General features: G+C 39.8%; 1 protein-coding gene across 1 annotated transcript in view; it reads left to right on the plus strand.

The window, feature by feature from the left end:
* The window catches only part of LOC138772174 (lysosomal alpha-glucosidase-like), a 62,415-nt gene that overhangs the window by 43,076 nt on the left and 3,132 nt on the right, over window positions 1-16,207 (plus strand). Inside the window, exons 13-17 of the mRNA XM_069952384.1 lie at window positions 999-1,132; window positions 4,188-4,339; window positions 12,333-12,481; window positions 13,646-13,787; window positions 14,871-14,969. Of these exons, the coding sequence (XP_069808485.1) occupies window positions 999-1,132; window positions 4,188-4,339; window positions 12,333-12,481; window positions 13,646-13,787; window positions 14,871-14,969 (676 nt within the window). The remainder of the gene's footprint in view (window positions 1-998; window positions 1,133-4,187; window positions 4,340-12,332; window positions 12,482-13,645; window positions 13,788-14,870; window positions 14,970-16,207) is intronic.

Raw genomic sequence — 16,207 nt, forward strand, 5'->3', positions numbered from 1 at the left:
ATCCAGCGCTACAAAAACATGGCCACTTTTCCCCCTACTGTTGTCTCCAGTTCAGGTGCGGTTTGCAATTAAGCTCCATTTACTTCAATGGAACTGAGTTTCAAAACCCCATCCAAACTGGAGACAACAGTAGGGGGAAAGTGGCCATGTTTTTGTAGCGCTGGATAACCCCTTTAAATAGTAAAACAAAACAAAGGGTATACAGACCCACCGACCACAGATAACATGTTAGTTTTACCATAATTTGCATGATGTAAAAACAAAATCTTTTGGGGGGGCCCTTGGGGTTTGGTCCTGTGTCATTGGGGTTGCAGGGGCCATTCTATGGCCAACCTTCCCTGCTTGTGCACACTTTGCGGAGTTGGAGGTCGCTGACCGACACAGTGTGGAGTTAGTGTAGGGACTCAGTTAGTGTGTGAACCAGGGGACCAGCACGTGGTACATGAGGCAATATGGTTTGATCAAATTATATACCAACATCCTGGCATTGGTTTTTAAATGTAGCCAAGAGACATTAGTGTCAGCCATAGGTGTGAGGTGAAGCAGCTCCTTTCTCTCCATGTCCGTAAAAACATAATCTCCCACGATTAGTAAAATTACTATTTTTTAATTTTTCCATACATTTTATTATAAATTGAAAGGTATCATTAGAAAGTAAAATTGGTCCTGCAAAAAACAAGCCTTCATATATCACTGTATATGGAAAAATCAGAGTGGTATGGTTTTTATATGGCAAAATAAAAAAAAAAACAAGATTGGTTGAGGAGTTAAAGGGTTAATGTAATCTGTGGCTTACAATTTATGGCTGGCTCGATGGTAAAAATTCTTCTTATAAGCTGTGAGTATTGTGTAACCTCAAGCTTTGGAGCCCAGGAACTATCAATGCACAGGTTTCCATTGTAGTCTTGGTAATCGTTTTTTTGTTGAGAGAAATGCAACTAAAAAAGTAGCTGCAGATATGCAGTAAAATCTAATAGATTTTGTCTGTTTTTTTTCAGTGCTATGATAAAGATTAGAGGGAAACGACCCTTTGTGATTTCTCGATCTACATTCTCCAGCCACGGTCGATATGCAGGTCACTGGACAGGAGATGTAGAAAGCACCTGGGAACAGTTGTATTACTCTATACCTGGTAAGATGTTTAACATGAATTTGTTTCATGAAGTTGTCTCTCTTGGGCCACCTATTGGAGGTAGCTACCATTTAAAGGAAATGTGTCATCAAAAAATAACCTGTTGTTTAAAGCGACTCTGTACCCACAATCTGCCCCCCCCCCCCAGATCTTTGATTAAAAGCAGCTATCCGAAGGTACAAGCAGTTTGGGGGGGGGGGGGGGAGGGTCAGATTGTGGGTACAGAGTTGGTTTAAATCAAGGTTTAGTGTAAACAATTAAATAATTTTTTTTTAAGTTTGAAGTTTCTTCAAATTTTCTGTCTATATTTTAAAATAAGCCTGAAATCAGTCACCATTATCACCACTGGGCTTAAAACTGAGACTTCCTGTTCTGTCTGTGGTGATAAGCTGGAGGCTAATTTGTACAGCATTACAGTTGTTAAGGATGTGATATTTTGTATATTTAGTGCAGCCATTACAATATGGCGCTGACCTTCTAAACCAGTAGAGATGTATACATTCTTTACAGCTTACATAAGTAAACACTAGTGCTACGTAACTAACTCCTTTTGTACCTCAGCCAATAAAGTACTGACACAAGCCTTAGTAGAAGTATACACGCCCCCAGGGTATACTTGCCATCTTTGAATAAAGGAGATCCACCTTAACCATCAATGTGTCAGGGTGCTTGATTCTCAGTGCGCACTATAAACTTATAACTTGTCATTTGGAGCAGACAGTCAATAAGACAGCACTCTATGTGCATCCATAACACAGTGAAAGGTTACACCAGTAGATGGAGAAGACCAAAGTCAATTGGAGTTTAACTGCTGCCCGAGGTAAAAACTGAAATAGACCCCCCCCCCCCCCCACACACAGTCCAGCCGCATTGGACGAGCGGGTTGTCACTCTCATCTCAGGAGAAGAAGGACAGGACAGGTAAGTATAGATGAGCACATTTTTGAAATGCACTAAAACAGCTAAATGCTTAGCTGATTTAGCTTAATTTTCTTTTTGCATTTTCATTTTTTCCTCCTCGGGTTTAAAAGGCCATAGCATTTGCATTTTTTCACCTACAGACCCACATGAGTCCTAATTTTTGTGCAACTAATTGTACTTTGCAATGGCAGACTTAATTTTTGCATAAAATATATTGCGAAACCAGAAAAACATTATATGCACAGTGAAATTGAAAATAAAACACAATATTTTTTATTTGGGGTAGTTTTGTGTTTACGCCATGCGCCATATGGTAAAACTGACTTGTTAGGCATGTTCCTCAGGTTGTTATGATTACAACGATATGTAACATGTATAACTTTTATATTATTTGATGGCTTATAAAAAATCAAAACCTTTCAAAAAAACTAAATGTTCTTTAAAATTGCTCTATTCCCATGCTTATAGCGCTGTTATCCTTTAGTCTATGGGGCTGTGTGAGGTGTCATTTGCGCCATGATCTGTACTTTCTATCGGTACCTTACTTGCGTATATGCAACTTTTTATGACAATTTTTCTGAATTGGATGCGACCAAAAATGTGCAATTTTGTTGCGCTTATGCCGTTATCCTTACGAGAACAGGAATGTGATGATTTATTATTTTGGATGATTACGCACACGGCGTTGTCAAATATGTTTGTTTATTTATTTATTTTTATTTATAAAATGAGAAAAGGGGGGGTGATTTTTCTTTTTCCACTAACAGTAATTAGAAGCCCCCTGGGAGACTTCTATATACACAGCATTGAGATCAATGCTGTGTATATAATATAGCACCTATCCTTCAGATCGGTGCTCTATTATAATGGTCTGCTGCAGACCATCTAAATGGATTGCCGAGCCGGGATCAGCGTCATTCCGACGCTGAGCCCTGGCCGGCTCAATACAGCGGATCTCCCCCCCCCACTATTGCATTGCGGGGGGAGATCTGGCCACTAGACACCAGGGACAGGGGGGCACAGGACTGTTAGAGGCAACTGTCATGTTTGACAGCTGCTTCTAACTTTCCTAATTAGCGGGCGCGGACGATCGGCGGCACCCGCTAATAGCCGAGGTCTCGTGCTGCAGTAAGCAGCCGGGATTGAGGTGGTACAGAGCGGGGCCACAGCGTGGGGTTAAGGTTTGGATGAACCCGAACTTTATGGTAACGTTCTGTGAACCTGCCGAACTGTTTGCTCATCTCTAATTCGCTTATCTCTTTTAACTATTATTCATCACTACTATCAGCAGCAAGAAACGCTGTCAAAATTCTGCTGCCATGCTGACTGCATTGTAAACAGTGCCCCTGCCAGAAGAATTCTGTGTCCACTGCGCACCTGAACACAGAGGATTGACAGCACATCCTGCTGCCAGCGAAGAATGATAGTTACACTTTAATAATATCTCCTGCACCTCCACAATATTATAATGCCACATCTTTACCCCCCCCCCAAAAAAAGTCACTTTTCATGCATCCTCTGTGTGCTAATGAATCCTTAAATCCTTATTCTGTACAGTATTAGTAAGTGTACTTAATGTATATACTGACAGCAGCTCCCTGTGTACCTCATAGAGCTAAAATTAAGACTCCCCTTATCCTGGCTGTGCTGTCCTCTTATGTCTGTCCATAAGATGGCCGGCATTGAGGAGCATGTGACCATGCCCCGCCCCCCAATGTCCACCACTGAGCCTATATATGCCTATGGAGGACACTGGAGGCAGGCCATGGTCACATGCTTCTCCATTTCGGCCATCTTATGGACAGACTCACCACAGAACAGGGCAGTGCAGCTTGGAGGAGGGGAATTTGATTTTAGCTCTATGAGGTACACAGGGAGCTGCTGTCACTAAGTAATGTAGATACACTTACTTATACTACACAGCAAACAATTTAACTATGCAGTGGCCAAACCCTTTAAGTGTCCACTGGACATACAGTACCTTTCCTTTTGACTAGTTTCTCATATGTATTGGTTTTAAAAGTGTAGAGAAGGTCTGTTAAGACTGTTAATAAATTCCCCTTTAGTCTAATTTTCAGTGTTTCTTTAATTTAACAACAGTTCTGATATGGTTTCTTTCTTTCTGTCTGTCACAGCTGTACTACTGTTTAATATGTATGGGGTTCCTCTAGTTGGAACTGATCTTTGTGGGTTTGTGGGTAATGTCACAGAAGAGCTTTGTGTGCGCTGGAGCCAAGTTGGTGCATTTTATCCATTTATGAGGAACCACAACACACTTGATGCAACGGTAAGAAAATCAGTTCACCTATGCTATTATAGCACCATACATTTAGTAAGGACTAGAGATGAGCGAACCTCGAGCATGCTCGAGTCCATCCGAACCCGAACTTTCGGCATTTGATTAGCGGTGGCTGCTGAAGTTGGATAAAGCCCTAAGGCTATGTGGAAAACATGGATATAGTCATTGGCTGTATCCATGTTTTCCAGACAACCTTAGAGCTTTATCCAAGTTCAGCAGCCACTACTAATGAAATGCCGATCGTTCGGGTTCGGATGGACTCAAACCCGAACCCGGTTCGCTCATCTCTAGTAAGGACCTATGCAGGACTGGACTGAGACTAAAAAGCAGCTCTGGCACATAAGGTACTCTTCCAGCCCACAAATATCAACTAATAAAATATTAGTCACACCAGTGCTCCCCCTCCGCCCGGCGAATGAAAAAAAAAGTAAGCTGTATTAGGTCACACTGCTCAGAACGCTCTAAGGAAATAGTGACATAAGGTTTGATAACCATGTGGCTATCTATCTATCTAGCTATCTATCCAGATAAATAGAAAAGAGCGCATTCAGTTGACGTAGGGTGCAAGCAGCCAAGGACCTTGACCAAAAGTCCAAAAATCTACAAAATTCAAGAAGCCAGCAACACACTAATGGTTAATATCGCTGTAAGGAGATACAGCTGTCTTGCACCACGTCTTGGACTCAGTTCACACTGCAAGACCGCATAAGCCGATCACCAAGTGGGTAAACTCAAGGAATAGCGTTGCTACTGTGGGGTGCCCAGACTGAAGAGCATTATTGGATAAATATTGCAAAAAATATCCAAACCCATCCAAATTGTACAGCCATATTTTAACGTCACATTATGTCAACGGTAAAATTTCACTGTAGTGCTAAGTTACCTTACCTTAATAAAAATACCACCAGTGATGCACTGAATAAAAACCACAGTACTTGTCCAATATTACCCTCATATAGTGACAATAAGGTGATTACAGTGCAGTTACCTCCAGTGACTCACCCTTTTCTTCTCCATTTGGTCCGGGCCATCCTGAGGATTTCTGTTAGCAATGACTTGTCCCCGCAGCATCTATTGGACAAATAGTTTTCCAACACCCTCCTCACTAGAAGTGAGCATGCTCAAGTACATGCGAACCCAATTGTGCAGCATTTAATTAGTTGTGGCTACTGAAGTAGATTAAAACCCTAGAAAACATGGATACAGCCATAGCATAGCATACCCCACATGTCTATACAATACCCCAACCATAGTTCCCCAATCTATTATAATCTAAGATATAGTATACGATTCCCTACTGTCACTTGTACTATTGATTTATGCAAAGTTATTTGTAATTACAAGTACTCGTGTGTAGAGATCACCGGCACTACTCTCAGCTGGTGGCTTATCCAATGGAAGTGTGTCAGATTCTATGGACTATGCTTTAGTCGTATATGGGGTGCACCTCAATCATGAGCATATGAATAATCCAAACATGTTGAGAAAGAAAGCTGAGGGCACTCACCCATCTGGTGCAACGACTTCTTTATTCATAACATTTGTGGATAAAAGTCCGTACAAACATTAGGACACGCGGGCAGACGCCACACACCTTCACAGCGTCGACATGATGGCCATTTCGCGCGCATGCGCGCTTCTACGGATGACGTCTCTCCAGCAGGTCGCAGGTAAAATACCTGAAATGACGTACTGGTAGGAGGCGTTACAAACATGATTAAAAAACCTTTTTCATAAAAACAAACATTTCTCGCTGTATATTACAAAAGGGAGACCTATATAAACATATTTAATTCTATCTTGTCATTTAAACCGCACTTTCCTTGTGCTCCTGTAGTTAGTATATAACGTGCTTCTGTTTTAAGTAGCTGTGTGTTTGTGTCTTGTCCTAGTCGTGGTGTGATTCTCTTTAGACCTGTGAATGTTAGACAATTAGTGTCTCCGTTATGTTTAGTGTGAACATGTTCTATTATTCTGGTAGTTGTTTTTTTGTTTTTTATGGCATAGACATGTTCGTAAAACCTGCGATTGAGAGGTCGTAGAGTTTTTCCGATGTAAAACATGCCACATGTGCATATAATAGCATAAACTACACTCTTTGTTTTGCAACATATGAATTCATTTATATTGTATCTAACACCACCCAGAGTCACATGCTTTGTTACTTTTGCTTGTGCGCAAAAAGTGCAGTTTCCACATTTAAACATGCCCTTGGGTGACATCGATTCAAGCCACGTTGTATTTTCTTTATTGCTAAATTTACTGTGCACTAATATATCTTTTAGGTTTTTACACCTTTTAAACGCTATTGTGGGTTTATCAGTGACACATTTTGACAAGATGGGATCATTATTTATAAGGTACCAATTTTTATTGATTACATCTTTTATAACTGATGCCATGGGACTATATTTAAAGGCTAAAGTACAATTTTGCTTACTTAATTGTTCTTTTTCTACAGTTCTATTTTTATTTTTATTTTTATTTTTATTTCTATATAGCAAGGATTTTCTGTCTTTGGAAAATGCTCTTTCCTCAGCTTTCCGGAGTTCACTCAGAGGGTAACCCCGTTGTACCAACCTATTGGTAAGTTCTCTAGCCTTTTCTCTGAATGTATCATCTGTGCTGTTAATGCGTCTTAAACGCAAATATTGTCCGTATGGTAAGGCAAGTTTAACGTGTGGGGGATGATAACTGTCAAAATGTAGTAACGTGTTGCAGGCTGTGGACTTACGGTAGCTCACTACTGTCAGTTCATTATTTACAATTCTTACTGTAGTGTCTAAGAACTCTAATTCTGTTGTGCTTAATTTACTTGTAAAGGCCATATTAAATGTATTATTATTGATATATGTCATGAAATCATCAAAAGCTTCTGAGGTATCACTCCAAATTATAAAGATATCGTCCACAAAGCGGTAATACCCACTTAACGCCCTTGTGAACGGATTTTCCTCACTAAAAATCATAATTCTCTCAAATTCTGCCAAAAATAAATTCGCTAGGGTACATGAAACTGGCGTACCCATAGCATATTTCTGCTGGTACCAAACCTCATTAAAGACAAAGGCATTGTTTTCTAGAATGAAACTTAGTGATTCACAAACAAAATCAATAAAATCCTGACTTTTTCCTATTCTCTTTAAAAATGATCCAATTACTTCCACTGCTAATGTTTGAGGGATTCTAGTGTATAAGCTTTCCACGTCTATAGACGTTAGGAAAGCATTTTTTGGCCATATACTAGTATCTATAGCTTTTAGGAATTCATTGGTATCTTTTACCAGAGCTGGCACCTCGTCCAAAAGTGGCCGTAGAAGCCAGTCAATATATTGGGAAAGGGGTTCAGTTATACTACCCACTCCAGAGACGATAGGTCTTCCTGGGGGGGCGGTCTAATGATTTGTGAATTTTCGGGACGAGGTACCAGCTCGGATGTTTAGGATTATTAGGTAAAAGTTTTTCAGCCTTATTTTGTGAAATAATTCCTTTATCTATATATTTTCGCAAGTGTGTACGCAATTTGTCCTTAAATTTTTCTGTAGGATTCTTTTGTAGTATAGTGTAAGTATCCGTGTCTCCTAATTGGCGTTTGGCTTCCTCCATGTAATATTCTTTACTCATAATTACTACGTTTCCCCCCTTGTCGGCCTTTTTTATCTCTATATTTTTATTTTTCTGAAGTTTTTTTAACGCTTTATACTCATTGGTTAATAGATTGTTAGGGGGACTCGGGTAAACCAAGGCTCTAACATCCTCCATTACCTTAAATCGAAATAAATCTATATTACTGCCCGGCACGACTGGGGGGGTAAACGTAGACTTAACTCCTCCTGTAAAAAAAGAGGGAGAGAAATTATCTGTGCAAACATTTGTGTTGGTCTCTCGACCCTCTGCCAATTCCATCAGTGTATTCAAACACTCATATTCCTCTATGGTTGTTGCACCTGCCAAACAAAAACCCAAATCATTACACTTAACAGGTATCTCACCTTCTTTTAGTAATTCTGGGCTACTATCTTTGTTCTGTGAAAAAAATCTTTTTAAACTAAGCTTACGTATACCTCTATGTAAATCTATTTCAAACTCTGTAAGATCGAATGGCTCAGGTATGCAAAAGTTTAGACCTTTACTTAATACATTTATAGAATCCTCGTCTAGTTCAATGTCCGTCAGATTTACTACTATCGGGGGGTCCTGTATTTCACTGTTTATGTAGGTTGCAACTTCCAGGTGACTTGTTTCCTCCTTGCTCCTTCTTTCTGCTCTTGTTCTCTTCCTCCCCCTTCCTCTTCTGATTTTCTTTCTAAAGGGACAAATTTGTCTTCCTCTTTTTCTTCTCCTTCCTTGTTATTTTTATTATTTTTTGTGTAGACAGTCCCTCTAAATTGGTTGTGATTTTGCGAATTGCTAGCATTACCTTCTATCTCTGCTGGTTTTAACGCATGGAGAGAGTAATTGCTTTTATTTTTGCTTTTTTCCTGTGCTAAGGCTTTTTTTGGCTGGGATACCTCTTCTATATCGGAGGAAGAATCGGACTCTGTTGTCCAAAAATCTGATGTTTTTTTCCTTTTTGTAGTTGCAGTCTTATTAGTTTTTATTTGTGGTTTTTGCCATTTTTTCTTTTTATCTTCAAAGAATGATTTTTTTATTTTTGTAGTAAATGCCTTTCCCGTGTCATAGTCTAATTTGTCCCGTATAAATTTATCTTTCTTTTGGTCCTTTATTTCCACTTGTAGTCTCACCAATTTCATGTCCAATCTTTTAATAAATGTTTTAAAATCTTTTTCTTGTAATCGAGTACGTAGCTCGAGTTTAGTGCGGCATAAATCCTCCGTGACTCGTTCATATTCCTTCTCATTTTGTTTTAGCACCAGTTGCAATAAATTAAGGGCATGTTGTTGGTGTAGCTGGTCCCATTCATTTTTAAAGTCCATGTTATCTATGAATTGGGATACTTCTTTGTATTGTCGTAATCCCCTAGGCACCCGTTCACACATCACATAGGACTTCAACGAACTAATTGTCCAAAATAGTCTCATTTCTTTTTCTGCTAACTGTTGCACTTTATACTCTACATTCTTGCTACTCATAGCATGTATAGCATCTTTTAGGTCACAATTTGTAAAAAATGTATTGGCGTCTGCCCGTCCTGCATTTAGTGCATAGTCCTCTTGTTCATTTATTTCCATATTTTCAGACACTTCGTGATCGGCCTTTTTCTCCATTCTAGTGGAGTAACCTTGCGCCATGGTTGTCTGAGTGTGCTCAGGTGTAGAGGAGTTAAGTCTACGTTTACCCCCCCAGTCGTGCCGGGCAGTAATATAGATTTATTTCGATTTAAGGTAATGGAGGATGTTAGAGCCTTGGTTTACCCGAGTCCCCCTAACAATCTATCAACCAATGAGTATAAAGCGTTAAAAAAACTTCAGAAAAATAAAAATATAGAGATAAAAAAGGCCGACAAGGGGGGAAACGTAGTAATTATGAGTAAAGAATATTATATGGAGGAAGCCAAACGCCAATTAGGAGACACGGATACTTACACTATACTACAAAAGAATCCTACAGAAAAATTTAAGGACAAATTGCGTACACACTTGCGAAAATATATAGATAAAGGAATTATTTCACAAAATAAGGCTGAAAAACTTTTACCTAATAATCCTAAACATCCGAGCTGGTACCTCGTCCCGAAAATTCACAAATCATTAGACCGCCCCCCAGGAAGACCTATCGTCTCTGGAGTGGGTAGTATAACTGAACCCCTTTCCCAATATATTGACTGGCTTCTACGGCCACTTTTGGACGAGGTGCCAGCTCTGGTAAAAGATACCAATGAATTCCTAAAAGCTATAGATACTAGTATATGGCCAAAAAATGCTTTCCTAACGTCTATAGACGTGGAAAGCTTATACACTAGAATCCCTCAAACATTAGCAGTGGAAGTAATTGGATCATTTTTAAAGAGAATAGGAAAAAGTCAGGATTTTATTGATTTTGTTTGTGAATCACTAAGTTTCATTCTAGAAAACAATGCCTTTGTCTTTAATGAGGTTTGGTACCAGCAGAAATATGGTACCGCTATGGGTACGCCAGTTTCATGTACCCTAGCGAATTTATTTTTGGCAGAATTTGAGAGAATTATGATTTTTAGTGAGGAAAATCCGTTCACAAGGGCGTTAAGTGGGTATTACCGCTTTGTGGACGATATCTTTATAATTTGGAGTGATACCTCAGAAGCTTTTGATGATTTCATGACATATATCAATAATAATACATTTAATATGGCCTTTACAAGTAAATTAAGCACAACAGAATTAGAGTTCTTAGACACTACAGTAAGAATTGTAAATAATGAACTGACAGTAGTGAGCTACCGTAAGTCCACAGCCTGCAACACGTTACTACATTTTGACAGTTATCATCCCCCACACGTTAAACTTGCCTTACCATACGGACAATATTTGCGTTTAAGACGCATTAACAGCACAGATGATACATTCAGAGAAAAGGCTAGAGAACTTACCAATAGGTTGGTACAACGGGGTTACCCTCTGAGTGAACTCCGGAAAGCTGAGGAAAGAGCATTTTCCAAAGACAGAAAATCCTTGCTATATAGAAATAAAAATAAAAATAAAAATAGAACTGTAGAAAAAGAACAATTAAGTAAGCAAAATTGTACTTTAGCCTTTAAATATAGTCCCATGGCATCAGTTATAAAAGATGTAATCAATAAAAATTGGTACCTTATAAATAATGATCCCATCTTGTCAAAATGTGTCACTGATAAACCCACAATAGCGTTTAAAAGGTGTAAAAACCTAAAAGATATATTAGTGCACAGTAAATTTAGCAATAAAGAAAATACAACGTGGCTTGAATCGATGTCACCCAAGGGCATGTTTAAATGTGGAAACTGCACTTTTTGCGCACAAGCAAAAGTAACAAAGCATGTGACTCTGGGTGGTGTTAGATACAATATAAATGAATTCATATGTTGCAAAACAAAGAGTGTAGTTTATGCTATTATATGCACATGTGGCATGTTTTACATCGGAAAAACTCTACGACCTCTCAATCGCAGGTTTTACGAACATGTCTATGCCATAAAAAACAAAAAAACAACTACCAGAATAATAGAACATGTTCACACTAAACATAACGGAGACACTAATTGTCTAACATTCACAGGTCTAAAGAGAATCACACCACGACTAGGACAAGACACAAACACACAGCTACTTAAAACAGAAGCACGTTATATACTAACTACAGGAGCACAAGGAAAGTGCGGTTTAAATGACAAGATAGAATTAAATATGTTTATATAGGTCTCCCTTTTGTAATATACAGCGAGAAATGTTTGTTTTTATGAAAAAGGTTTTTTAATCATGTTTGTAACGCCTCCTACCAGTACGTCATTTCAGGTATTTTACCTGCGACCTGCTGGAGAGACGTCATCCGTAGAAGCGCGCATGCGCGCGAAATGGCCATCATGTCGACGCTGTGAAGGTGTGTGGCGTCTGCCCGCGTGTCCTAATGTTTGTACGGACTTTTATCCACAAATGTTATGAATAAAGAAGTCGTTGCACCAGATGGGTGAGTGCCCTCAGCTTTCTTTCTCAACATGTTTGGATTATTTGTAATTACAGTTATACTCTCATTTTAGAATGTTGGTTAGCTTGCCTAATTTTGTTACCAACATCATTGCATTTCCTTCAACCTGACTGTTTCTTTTCTTTTTTTTTTTTTTTTTTCATGCACCCCGGAAAAAAAATGACAGCTGTCATTTAATGGTGAATAACGGACAATATTTTCTAACAATATTATACAGATAGCACACGTTGCTATAAAATAACGGCCATTAAATGATGGCTAGCCAAGAAAATTGTCTGTCATTTTGCCGCTGGTTAAACATAGACTAATAGTTCTTTCTATATTGGTATCAGGTATAATATTCTCATTTGTACTTTTACAGGCACAGGAGCCATATGTATTTTGCAAAAAATCCCAAGAAGCCATCAGAAAAGCTGCGCTAAAGCGTTATATGCTGCTTCCCTATCTGTACACTTTATTCCACAAGGCCCACACTTCAGGAGATACAGTGGCAAGAGCTCTCTTTCTGGAGTAAGTGCATTTAATCCATTCCCCTCCCCACTGACTATTCAGAGAAGGCAGAGCTGTCAGAGCTCAATACAGAAATCTCTAGCCACTGGACAGTTGTCAAAGCAGTGGCCAGAATGTTAAGAGAATTATTTCTCAGTCATGCAGGGTGCATAACTGGAACATAAGTCATCAATTGATACAAAAATGGTTCCTATAAAAACTACAACTTGTATAGCAAAATACAAGGCCTCTTACTGCTACATATATGAAAACAAAAAAGTTATGACTCTCTTGGTTCTGTCACTGAGGGATTAAAAATAAAGTTTACGTAAAGATTCACTTTTTGGAGTCGGGAAGGAATTTTTCTCTTTGTGATGGGGCAATTGGCATCTGCGTCATGAGGGGTTTTGTCTTCCTCAGGAGAAACAAAGTAGGGTTTCTGTAGGTTGAACTTGATCGACACTCTTTTTTCAACCTTATTAACTATGTTACTATGAGAGGGCCCGTTCACACTACGGATTTGGCACAGAGAATTCGCCTGAAACCTGTGTTCCTCCTGCCATGTGTTTGAATAGGAGGGCTTGCGTGCCTCTGCTCTCCTCTCAAAGAATTAACATGTTGGCAGAGGCTTGTGACCACTCCCATTCAAAGCCATAGGAGGAGGGATTCGGCGCCGAGTCCGCGGATGGAGGGTCTCTGCACCGAATCCCTAGTGAACAGGCGGATGAAAACAATGATGTCCACTCACCCCCCTGGCTCCAGATTTGGGCCCGCATCACGCTGCTCCAGTCCCCATTCTCCAGCCGTTTCCTGGCCTCAGGGCAGCTTCGAAACATGACATTGGCCTGCTTAGCCATTTAGCAGCTGTAGTGGGGTTTGAATGCCTGACAGACCTGAGATGTCACGTCACAAATCCCGTCTTAGACCAGGAAACGACTGGAGACTGGAGCAGCATGATACCAGCCCCATCGCTGGAGCCAGGAAGGTAAGTGGAAAAAATTGGTTTCATCCACCTCTTACCAGGCAATACTGAAAAAAGACACCCCCCACCACCACCACCTGGAGTACCCCTTTGAGAAACTCACTTAAAATCTACAATAAAAAAGTAACATTTTTGAGGGGAGTTTCCAATTTTAATGTAACTATGACTATTAAGAGTTTAATGGTTTATATTTCCTTCACTAGGTTTCCCACTGATAGAAACACCTGGACAATTGATCGCCAGTTTCTTTGGGGAGAAGCAATATATATCACTCCAGTCTTAGAAGAGGGAAAAACTGAAGTAAAAGGATATTTTCCTGCTGGGGTGTGGTATGATCTGGATTCGGTATGTATTAGCTAGTCAACAAATATGCAATTGCTCCGTCATTATATAATTTACATTATGAACAGGTTTAATAACCACATCAGAGTTGTGCCAGGTGGCACTACTTCAGTGTCAGGTTCTGACAGGTGGCACAGGTTCAGCGTCATCAGACCAGGTCATGCAAGGGAGAATTAATGTAGTACACAAACAGAGCCAATGTCAGGAAAACAGGCGCAGGTCAGATACAGGATAACAAATCAGGAACAACACACATTGGCTACGGGAAAACAACAATGTTGCTCAGGTGAGTAAGCAGAGCATCCCTAAATAGGCAGTTCCAGACAGGGATAGGTGAGAGATACATTTAGGGTGGCATTTATTAAGACCGGCGTACTCATACACTGGTCTTAAGTCAGGCCCTGCCTGCTTCCAGCAGGTATAGATTTGAATCATACCCCCCCTCAGTGCCTCCCTGCCCGCCCATCAGGCGAGTGGGGGATACAGTTGGCGTACATCAGAGAGAAGGGGAGAATCTGCACCTTCTCTCTCACATACTCCTCTGGCGCAACAATGAAAACTCCCCCCTTAGAGTGCATACACTGGCCCTTTATACTTCAGTAAGAGCACATACGTAATGCCTAGGGGCCAAACCAGGAACATCAGCTACAGGAAGATGATGGGGTTAAGTAGCCTTATAGTAGGCTTAAGGGAGTTGGAAGAGCAACAGCAGAAGTTGCTGGGGGAGACAATACACTGGCAGCTGGTTCCATCATGACTATTCTTTCATGTTCTAGTACTATTTTGCATACCAGTGTTGCTTACCTTTGATGTTGGATAGTCTCTATGCCACAGTTCAGCCATTCACAGCTCCTCTTTTTTTTAAGCAGAGCTGAGAGCTGAGCTGTGATTAGTTGCTATGGGCAGTTTGCACCAGTCTAAATTTTACACCCTTTGATAAATCTCCTCCTTAGCCTTGTCCTTAGATATGTAGTTTTAAAAAAATACAGACATGCTAATAAATATACTAGAGTAAAATCATTTTGCATTATATTTTCTCCTACTGCCTATTTTTTTAGTTCTGTTTTTTTTTTCTCTTTTTTATAGGGTTCTGGACTTCAGAGTAAAGGAGAATGGTTTACTCTTCCATCACCTTTGGACACTATAAATGTACACATTCGAGGTGGCCACATTATACCTGCACAAGTAAGAAAGCACATTCTGTAGCACTCTTAGTTATAATTCATACCCCTCCCCATTTCCTTTCACCCTTTTGCACAATTTCCTTTCATTGTCATTAGAGATGAGCGAATTTGCCGAAGTTCGGGTTCGTATGAACCTGAAATATCGGCTTCTGATTCCCACTGTCTGCAGCCTTCATGAACAGGATGGCTACAGCCTAAGGACCGCCTGGAAAACTAGGATACAGCCTATGCCAATGTCTGTATCCCAGTTTTCTAGGCGGTCCGTAAGGCTGTATCCACCCTGTTCACGGAGGCTGCAGACAGCGGGAATCAGAAGCCGATAGTTCAGGTTCATACGAACCCGAACTTCGCAAATTCGGTCATCTCTAATTGTCATCCTACCACATATCTGTTTGACAGGTTACATTTTTTTTTAACTGAAGGGAATTGTGCATAGAACACTTACAGCACTGTCAGCCTTTCCATTTAAATGTACTGCTGTTTTTTTTGTTTGTTTGTTTTTAATCAAATAACATCCCATAAGAAAAGCAATAAAAAGTGTCACTTTCATTAAAATGGTACCAATAAAAATAACAGATCATGGTGCCTAAAATATGCCCCTATAAAAAAAACTGTGGGTCAGAACAGGGCAATGTTTAACCATATATATATTTTTTTAAATGTACATTTTTTTTAAATTATTACATCATAAAAAAAACACACTTGGGTATTGCATCCATTGTATTGACCAGAAGAATCAAGATAACACTTACAGTGGTTTTCCAATTAAAATGTACTTGTCCCCTATCCAGAGATTTCAAAGGTAAAACACCTTCTTCAGATCCTCTAAAGAAGAAGGTGGTTTACCGTTGAAACATGTCATCTGCAATTATAGATACTTTAACTCTAGCCCCTGTATCATCTGGATGATGTCAGCCCCCTCCCGATGAAAGCACTGAAGCTGGGCAAGATCATTTTTTAAAACCACCTGTTTTCCTCCCCATTGATACTGCAAAGGGCGATCATACAGAACAGTGAGATATAGCAGCGATAGAGCCCAGGGAACCCTAAGCCCCACCTTCTTGATTTATGGTCCAAATAAAGAATTTTTATTTAAACACAGATAACAAAAATATGTTTTAAATGTTTTTAATGATTTCTATCCAGTGGTGTCACCAGTTTGGTAGGCAGTCAGAGGGTGACAGATTCACTCTAAACACTCTCAAGCTTGAGAAAGGTTCCTATCTGGAGCTGAAACGT

The sequence above is a fragment of the Dendropsophus ebraccatus genome, chromosome 14 (assembly GCF_027789765.1).
Source record: "Dendropsophus ebraccatus isolate aDenEbr1 chromosome 14, aDenEbr1.pat, whole genome shotgun sequence".
NCBI lineage: Eukaryota > Metazoa > Chordata > Amphibia > Anura > Hylidae > Dendropsophus > Dendropsophus ebraccatus.